Source organism: Rhinopithecus bieti, unplaced genomic scaffold (genome assembly GCF_001698545.2).
Source record: "Rhinopithecus bieti isolate Rb0 unplaced genomic scaffold, ASM169854v2 scaffold_25291, whole genome shotgun sequence".
NCBI lineage: Eukaryota > Metazoa > Chordata > Mammalia > Primates > Cercopithecidae > Rhinopithecus > Rhinopithecus bieti.
In genome coordinates, this window is record NW_016811667.1 from 456976 (window position 1) to 467036 (window position 10061).

At 41.4% G+C, this 10061-nt stretch overlaps 1 protein-coding gene across 9 annotated transcripts in view; it reads left to right on the top strand.

Annotated features, from left to right (window-relative positions):
- Nucleotides 1–10061, top strand: part of ALDH18A1 (aldehyde dehydrogenase 18 family member A1) — a 52296-nt gene that overhangs the window by 27510 nt on the left and 14725 nt on the right. For all 9 annotated transcript variants that reach the window (XM_017894597.1, XM_017894601.1, XM_017894598.1 and 6 more), the window contains 5 exons: nucleotides 1768–1892; nucleotides 3284–3428; nucleotides 4065–4138; nucleotides 5385–5478; nucleotides 9749–9969. In XM_017894597.1, coding sequence (XP_017750086.1) covers nucleotides 1768–1892; nucleotides 3284–3428; nucleotides 4065–4138; nucleotides 5385–5478; nucleotides 9749–9969 — 659 coding nt within the window. The remainder of the gene's footprint in view (nucleotides 1–1767; nucleotides 1893–3283; nucleotides 3429–4064; nucleotides 4139–5384; nucleotides 5479–9748; nucleotides 9970–10061) is intronic.

Below are 10061 nucleotides of genomic sequence, written 5' to 3' on the forward strand. Positions count from 1 at the left end.
GGCACATGCCTGTAATCCCAGCTACTTGGGAAGGCTGAGGCAGTAAGATCACTTGAGCCCAGGAAGTTGAGGCTGCAGTGAACTGTGATCATGCCACCTCACTGCAGCCTGAGTGACAGAAACAGAGACCCTGTTGGGGGAGGAGGGGGGAGAGAAGAAGAAATAATTTTTTAAAATTTAATTTAAAATTAAATTCAGATCTATGAAATGGTATATCTGAAGTCACATAGCAAGTGCTTGACAGAGGCCAGTTTCAAATCTGAGTCTGTTCAATTAAAAAAGCTACACTCTTCCTTCTCTTTTATACTGCCTGACAAGGTTAAAAAAAAAAATGTAAGTTTTCGAAATTAATTTATAAAACCCAATTTAAACAAGACTATAGCAAATCATTTTGATGCAGCTTCAAGCACCAAAATCAGGTCACTGGTAGACTGGCATTCTTACTGTGATTATCCTAATTTGTTTTCTACTGAGTGTTGATTTTTTAGACCAGTATCTGAATTTTAACTATGCTCTTGGTGGGGTAAGGGGAAAGGAGGAGTAGGCACATTATCAGCATGCTAGGAACCCTTCACTATCTTTGGAGAAGGTTTGGCTAGAATTGTCCAATCTTTCCTATACTAATATATGAAACTGAAACAACTTCCAAATCTAAATCTGTGATCTCATAGCACTGTATCTTCTGGGAAGATCCTAACCCTAAATCCTGGAGAGCTGTGGAGTAGTAGGTTGAGATTGACAGATTGTGAAAGGTTATTTTCTCTTTTCCTGTAATAATTTGCACTGCTTATGGTTGTCACTGCTCTGCTCTACAATGGGCATTGATTTCCTCACTTCCCTGATTCAGTTACTCCCTCAGAGAGGTAGTATGTAGCAAGATTGTCTAAGGTTTGGAATAATGGAGGGGAGAGGTATATTATAGCACAGGAAAAGCAGTAACTTGAAACCAGAAAAATCACTGCCCAAAATGTCCTTCAGCCAGTCCCCAGCCTTCCCTCTGTGTCCACTTTAGGTCTTGATTTAACTCCAGTTTCTTAGCCCCCTGTTATCCCCACTTTTTCTTTTCCAAGCTCCTACTAACTCTTTTTCAAAGTGAAATTGTGAGGATTTTTCATCTTGGATTGTATGCATGTAACGTTTCATGTAACTATTTTATGTCACTCCACTTAGTTATGAAAGGAACATATGCTTTATGGTAATAAATCCAGATTGAATGTCAAGAGTCATGCAGTCTCCTGCTGACTCAGCCTAACCTCTACAGTGACTCACTCATAAAATTGGCAGTGTAAATTAGTGACTGTTTCAAAGGGTACTGTGAGAGTTAATGAGTACCTCTATTGCATTTCATCCTGCTTGGAAACAGTCACATTTAACAGTATATGGCTACTATGCTGTTTCTGCAATAGCCACCCTTCTTTTTCAGTTCTGTCCTTAAAGCACAACATCATAAGTAGCAATGGCAGAATTAAGGATACCTTGCCAGGGATATGGGCAGGGCTAATAAATGTGCCAAGGATATGGCCATGGTCTGATGTGGGGAAACATTTATTTATCAAGCCAGGTTATAGGAGTATATAAGGTGAGTCCTCCTGGAGCTGTTTGTCAGTGTCGAATCCTTTGTTCTCTTTTTCTGGTTAAAGCAGGTGGTAGTGCAGTGGCATTCATTTGGATGAGTAAAGTACAGAGTGATTGGGAGGTGCCCTGGGGAGGCCTGTCTTGGAGACACTTCCATTAAAGCAGTATTACTGACTCTTGTCTATTTTTTAGGCCTTTTTGACAGCCCCCCAGGGTCAGATGATGCAAAGCTTATTGATATATTTTATCCCGGAGATCAGCAGTCTGTGACATTTGGAACCAAGTCTAGAGTGGGAATGGGTGGCATGGAAGCCAAGGTAAGAATCTGGTGCCTTAACGCCTATAACAATTTTAAAGCCCAAACTGTATTGTATCCTTTTACTTTTGTAATTATATGGGGGTTAATGGTTCAGATAGTAGGCACATACACACTTAAATATGTACATACCTAAATATAGATTTAATGAGTATTGCATTCGAACATTTAGTTATGTCTGTGTATGTAGGTTTTTTTCATTAATATTATATGAACAGTGTGTTCATGTTGTAAACTCTGCAAGGGCAGGGCCTATATATTTTTCATAATTCATAAATCTCTCATTTATCAGTTCAAATATTTCTTGATGAAATCTTTCAACCTGCAGCCAATTAAGCCGACTGAGTTCCTTTCTCATGGGGGCCGCAGTGTTCGCAACTGGCTGCAAACAGCACCGCTTCCCCTGCGATAGTCAGTGCAGCCCTGTTTGTTGTATGGGCTCTGCCTAAAGCTGGGAGCCGGGTTGGGGAGACAGTCCTTTCAGATGGACTGTTCATGTTTCTGACCTTCACTACCCCCAGCGGTAGGCTCCAAACAGGCATGCAAGGTGCCATTGGAAAAGCCCCAGGAGCACTCCGTGGCCAGGGTTCAATTGGCCTCCAACGTTAGTGTCCATCCGCACCAAGCTGCCACGAACAACAGAGCATGATGATTGAAGGCCCTGTGCAGGGCCAAGTTCAAGCTCCTCCAGCCGCCAGGAAGATCCTCACATCTCAAAAGTGGGGCTTCACCAAGGTTCAATGCAATGAATATTAAAGACATGGTGGCATGAGCAAGCGGCTCATCCCAGATAGGTCAAGTACGTTCCCAATCGTGGCGCTCTGGACAAGTGGCAGGCCCTGCATTCATGAGGGCTTCCACTGTGCTGTCCCCTCTTAATACCAATAAACTCTACTTCCTGTCCACCTAAAAAAAAAAAAAGAAATCTTTCAAAAATTTTGTCCCATTAATTGTTCTTAGAAGTTATACCCCTGTGGTACAGCATCACATGTATCAACAGCACAGATGAGGACAAGATCCCCACTTAGAAAAGCCGAAAGTACTCAAGATCAGACTCTGGTCAAACCCCAGCCTGTTGGTCTCCTTAGTTGTTTCTAAGTTGAGGCACAGTAAATCAAATGTAGGAGTTATGAGTCCCATACTAGGGAGACTGAAGAGAGAACAGACTGGAAACAAAGGATAGGTTGGCTTACCTTTAAGTAACACATGCCAAGGTTGAGCTGGAAAGTGTGTGAGCTGTAATGTGTTTTCAGAGCTTCTAAGCTTTTAAAAACACATTTCGTGTACTTAAGTTGTTCAATATCAACTTGTATTTTATATCTTTTTGCAAGTTTAAAATGTGGGTGAGTAGATCTGAATCTCATGTTTACTGGATCTAACCTGTCTCATTAGGTGAAAGCAGCCCTCTGGGCTTTGCAAGGTGGCACTTCTGTTGTTATTGCCAACGGAACCCACCCAAAGGTGTCTGGGCACGTCATCACAGACATTGTGGAGGGGAAGAAAGTTGGTACCTTCTTTTCAGAAGTAAAGCCTGCAGGTAAATAGTTCTTCATAAGGTCCCAAGTCCTGTGATAGGAACTAATGACACCTGGCTTAGTTAGAGATCACAAAATTGATACACTAATATTTTGAAATATGGCATTGTTTTGAGCACTATTTGCAAAATCGGATTTTGCTTTGCTTTTGTGAAATTCTGTCTAACCTGCCTAGCTAGGCCTATTCTCTGCACAATCACTTGGTTAAAGTATATAAGCGTTGATTTTCTCAAGAAACATTTGCTAGGCCTATGTTAGATGCCAGGTAGTAATAAGCACTAGAGATGCAAAGATGCATATGATATAGTACGTGCTGTCGAGTGTTTACAAAGGACAGAATTACCTCATAATCTGCATTCAGAAATGTAAACACATTAAAAATTACCGCCAAAGTGGAATTCAGAAGAATTCTAGAAAACTTAAAGTATATTGTCTACCCCAGAAATACAGGCAAGTTCTTATGTTTATGCCCGAGTGAATCTGGCACATTCTTTTGCTATTTTATTGGTCATACTGATCCCCTGTGTGAAACAAGGATCATGTGTTCCTTCTGTGGGCATGATGAGCCTGTGCATGTGCTGGCAAAGTGAGAGAGAACTAAGGTGACCAGGACCTGATATTTGCACATATTCTTGCAGGCCCTACTGTTGAGCAGCAGGGAGAAATGGCTCGATCTGGAGGAAGGATGTTGGCCACCTTGGAACCTGAGCAGGTAATAACCTTAGCTGATAGTATTGTTACAGTTTTCAGAGTGAGTCATGCTGTATGGTTACAGGAGTCAAACCTGCTGACTCTGTCTTTATTCCTAGTGAGCCACAGAGTTATCTGAGTTACAAGTCTGATTCATATTCGCTCTGCCTTTTTTCTTTTTCTTAATTTTATTTTATCTTTTATCTTTTATAGACAGAGGCCCAAGATAACTTTTCATCACTATGATGTTTTGATCAAAAGCATCATAAAAATGATGAGATTAGGAAGGTTACCTAATTCTGCCACATACTGGGCATGGAAATGCGGGAAAATTACTTATCGCAACCCATTCCAAATCCCCTGACTTGCCTGGAAGATGGGAAGCTCGAGAGCCTGCTCCCTAGTTGTAGCCCTGACCTGTCTGGCATGAATTAGTCTAAGTAGTAAACATGAAGAGGCTGGAAGTGGTGAAGAGGTCAAGTGGAAGCTGGGAGCTGGTCCCCCAGGGGTTATATTGTCAAGGATGGATTTGAGAGTAAGGATGTATATGGGTTTATACTAGTGAATCCTTTGGCCTGAGAAAAGAGAAAGTAACTCCAACAGCAGAGAAAGGAAAGCAAAGAAGGAGCCTAGCTTCCCTTTCAAACCACTTCTCTCTACTCCTCCAATAATCAGCATACTGATTTGCCACATTTCCTAATCTAGCAGCGTCAGGTTTGGGGTGTCTTCAAGTACCTAGGACTGAACTTGTTCGCTTTGATTAAATGCATTAAATAAATAATTTACGAAGAAGAACCAGATGTAAAAACTTACCTGGAAATAAACCAGTTAATGATATTAAATAAGTAAGACTCTATATATCGTGTTACTTCAAAGTCCTGGCCCCTGTACAGTTACATAATCTACAAATTATACAATCTTTTACAGATTGTATCCATCATGCCCCTTCCCCACCTCCTTTTTTTTTCTTATGACTCCTGATTATTATAATTAGCCATGGTTTGCTAATTATAATAATCAGGAGTCATAAGAGAAAAAAAAAGAGGAAAAGTGAGAAGTGACCTAGAGGTTGGCAATGAGAGAGGAAGGAAGAAATAAGGGGAACAGTGGTGGGAATAAGTGATGGGAAGTCAGGAGATTTCAGTTGGTGGTGACCTTGTATATGGGAGCAAGGCCTGGCACTCTCAGAAGAGTAGGTTTAAAAACTGTGGTGTGCATTCTTCTTGGATTAACATCTCTGTTTTTTTAATGGTGTACCTTTCTTCTAGAGAGCAGAAATTATCCATCATCTGGCTGATCTGTTGACGGACCAGCGTGATGAGATCCTGTTAGCCAACAAAAAAGACTTGGAGGAGGCAGAGGGTAAAGACCAGACAATTTAGAGTCAATGTTATGGAGGGGTGTGGGTTATTTTGGTTTTTAGTATTACTAGTAATTCTTATGTCTACCTGAAGATAAGGATTGTTATAAAAGAAATTGTACATTATATATCATTTCCATTGTGGGTAGGTGGGTGATCGGTATTCTTCTTCCCCAGATACTTTAGTACAATCCCCAAAGGAGCTTTTTTCATTCCCCGCAGGTCACAGTTGTGGCTACTATGGCAGTCAGGACAAAAAAGAACAAGATTGAGAACACCACTGCTTAAGACATTCAGCTAATAGCTAACATTTATTGAGGTCTTTCTGTATTGACAGGCACTATACTAAGGGCTATACAGTCAGGATGTCATTTAATCTTTATAACATAGTGCCTCTGAGATAGCTGCTACTTATTATCCCCATTTGACAGAGAAGGAAACTGAAGCTCAGAGAAGCTGTCACTTGCCCAAAGCCATATGGTCAGTGATGGACCAGGATTTAAACACAGATGGACTGTACATGTGAAAGAGTTGTAGAAATAGTTTGTGCAGCCTGTGAAGAAAGATAGCTTGTTTCTTAATTAACCAGTCTTTTGTCTTCCCTGAGTTAGCACCAGGTGCCATCCAGAAATACCCTTGAGGTGCTAATGGTAAAGTAAGATGTTAAACTCACATTGTGAACACCTAGAGATGTAGAGTGTCAGGGCCCTGACTCTTTCTCTTCTTTTTCTTAATTCTGTCCTTTCCACCTTAAAATAAGAAGGATTGATTTTATGGGGTTTTGAATTTCGTCTGCATTATCTTGAACATCCATATTAATGGTGTTTGTTTCAAAGAAATTTTGCAAGGTTCAACAACATTACTTTCATTCCTTAAAACATTTTTGAACCATTGTTTTAGAACTTCCTCTAGAATTTACATCTCATTTTTATAGTATTACAAAACATAAAATAGATTTTCAGAACTGGAAGAAATCTTTGATACTATCCACTCATTAATTTAAAGTAAAAGAATTAAGACCCACAGAGAGTAAAGCTATTGTTGCCTGAGGTTCCACTGCTTGTTGTTGGCAGAACTTTGACTCCTGATCCCAGCTATACCTCTCTGAACATGCATAAGGACACACAGTGGGTTGAGAACAAAGCCTTGGGTATACATGAACGTGGCTTAGCAATCCCAGTTCAGGGAATTTATCCTCAAAAACTATTTCTAAAGAAAATAGGTCTTTAGGCCAGGTGCGGTGGCTCACGCCAGTAATGCCAGCACTTTGAGAGGCCAGGATGGGCGGATCATCTGAGGTCATGAGTTCGAGACCAGCCTGGCCAACATGGTGAAACTTCATTTCTATAAAAATACAAAACTTACGGCTGGGCGCAGTGGCTCACGTCTGTAATCCCAACACTTTGGGAGGCCGAGGTGGGCGCATCACCTGAGGTCGGGAGCTTAAGACCAGCCTGACCAACATGGAGAAACCTCATCTCTACTAAAAATACAAAATTAGCTTGGCATGGTGGTGCATGCCTGTAATCCTAGCTACCCAGGAGGCGGAGGTTGCCGTGAGCCGAGGTGGCACCATTGCACTCCAGCCTGGGCAACAAGAGCAAAACTCCGTCTCAAAAAAAAAAAAAAAAAAAGCTGGCCGTGATGGCTCAAATTTGTAATCCCAGCTACTTGGGCGGCTGAGGCAGGAGAATCACTTGAACCTAGGAGGCAGAGGTTTCAGTGAGCCGAGATCCCGCTACTGCCCTCCAGCCTGAGCAGCAGAGCAAGACTCCATCTCAAAAAAAAAAAAAAAAAGGAAAGAAAAGAAAGAAAATAGCTCTATCCAAAGATTTTTAGAGCAGGATTTATCACACTGAAAAACTGGAAACAAGCTGAGCATTTAATAACATAGGTGTGGTTAAGTGTGTTCAGCTGTATCAAATTAATGGAATATTTAGTAGTAATTAAGATGATTTTTGCAACATGGAAAATGTACTTGGGTTGTGAGGTGAAAAGCTAGGATGTAACATTTAACATACACTATAATTAAAACTTGTTTTTTAGCATATGGGGAAAAGTAAAGAAAATTAATTAATTTGTATAATTGGTTGGTAGAAAGATGGTTTAATTTTTTTTTCTTAATATAAGGTCAGTTGCTTCCCCCCAAGGCAGAAATCTTTTTATTATTTTATCTTGGTGGCTGTGACTGTAAAAAAAAGGAAAGGAAAAATTTTTGTGATCTCAACATTGACGACAATAATGATTTATGATATATGATTTCAAATGGTTTTCCTGAGTATATACATGTACATATATGAATATGTACATACATGTTTGTGTGTGGAGAGGGAATCACACCATGTATACTACTGTTTTTAAAGAAAATTCTGAGCCGGGCGCAGTGGCTCATGCCTGTAATCCCAGCACTTTGGGAAAGGCCGAGGCGGGTGGATCTTCAGGAGATCAAGACCGTCCTGGCTAACACAGTGAAACCCCGTCTCTACTAAAAATACAAAAAATTAGCCGGGCATGGTAGCAGGAGCTTGTAGTCCCAGCTACTTGGGAGGGTGAGGCAGGAGAATGACTTGAACCTGGGAGGCAGAGCTTGCAGTGAACCGAGATCGCGCCACTGCACTGCAGCCTGGGCAACAGAGCAAGACTCAAAAAAACAAAAAAATAAAATTCTGCCTATGAGCTTGCCATAATTCTATTTTTTTTTTTTTTTTTTTTGGCCAAGTGTGGTCGCTCATACTTGTAATCCCAGCACTTTGGGAAGTGGAGATAGAAGGATCACTTTAGCCTAGGAGTTCGAGACAAACCTGGGCAACATAGTGAGACCCCTATCTCTACAAAATATGTTTTAAAATTGGCCAGGCGCGGTGGCTCACGCCTGTAATCCCAACACTTTGGGAAGCCAAGGCAGGTGGATCACAAGGTCAGGAGTTCAAGACCAGTCTGGCCAACATGGTGAAACCCCGTCTCTACTAATACCAGAATTAACTGGGCATGGTGGCACACACCTGTGGTCCCAGCTACATAGGAGGCTGAGGCAGGAGAATTGCTTGAACCCGGAAGGCAGAGGTTCCAGTGAGCCGAGATTGTACCACTGCACTCTAGCCTGGGCAACAGAGCGAGACTCCATCTCAAAAAAAAAAAAAATACATGTTTTAAAATTAGCCAGCCATGGTGATACATGCCTGTAGTCCTAGCTACTCTGGAGACTGAAGCAGGAGGATAACTTGAGCCCAGGAGTTCAAGGCTGCAATGAGCTATGATTGTACCGCTGCACTCTAGCCTCGGTGACACACTGAGACCCTGTCTCTAAAAGAAAAAAAGCAAAAAAGTTTTCTTTATTAAAATTCTATTCTCCTTCCCAAAATATTTAACATTTTATTTTAGAAGAAAACATCTTTGTTGGTTCCGATTATAAAAATAATTCACTCATTATAAAAAAATAAAATAATATAGAAAGATAGATTATTACTTTTCTGGATGCATTCCAGATTTCTTCCTGTGCACACATATATGTGCGGTGTTTGATAAATAGGATCATATTGTACATGCTGTTTTATAGTTTGCTTTTTTTGTAGACTATATCCTAGATAGCTTTCCATGTCAGTGAACCTAGATATATTATTTATAATAACTGAATTATAAACCATTGTTTGAATATTTAGGTAGAATTCAATTTCTCAGTATTACAAAAATGTGGTAAGTATTCTCATTACATGCCTGCCTGTTTATACAAATGATAAATTTCTGGAACTGAAATTGCTGGGACAAAAGGTATCAGGGTACACAGCTTTACATGATGCTATGTACTGCCAAACGGATGCCTAAGAAAGACAGTCTAAGTGGTGTGTCATTGTCTTCCTGAGTCTGTTCCTAATGCAGTCCCACATGTTCAATAAAACATCAAGACACATCAGTTGGGCCAGGCACGGTGGCTCGCACTTGTAATCCCAGCACTTTGGGAGGTCGAGGCGGGCAGATTACTTGAGGTGTGGAGTTCAAGATCAGCCCAGCCAACCTGGTGAAACCCCATCTCTACAAAAATGAGCCAGACCTGGTGGCGCATGCCTGTAGTCCCAGATGCTAAGGAGGCTGAGGTAGGAGAATTGCTTGAACCCAGGAGGCGGAGGTTGCATTGGGCCTAGATCGTGCCACTGCACTCCAGCCTGGACGTCAGAGTAAGACCCTGTCTCAAAAAAAAAAAAAAAAGACACATCAGTTGGTAGCTGCAGCCTGCCAGGTGTGCTACTTCATCATATCCTCTTAATGGCTTTTCAGGGAGACTTGCAGCTCCTTTGCTGAAACGTTTAAGCCTCTCCACATCCAAACTGAACAGCCTGGCCATCGGTCTGCGGCAGATCGCAGCCTCCTCCCAGGACAGCGTGGGACGTGTTTTGCGCCGCACCCGAATCGCCAAAAACCTGGAACTGGAACAAGTGACTGTCCCAATTGGAGTTCTGCTGGTGATCTTTGAATCTCGTCCTGACTGTCTACCCCAGGTGTGTATATACCCCAGGTGAATAAATACCCTGCCACTGGGGGCTGGTGCGGATATTGGAGGAAGAATATATATATATATATATATATATAT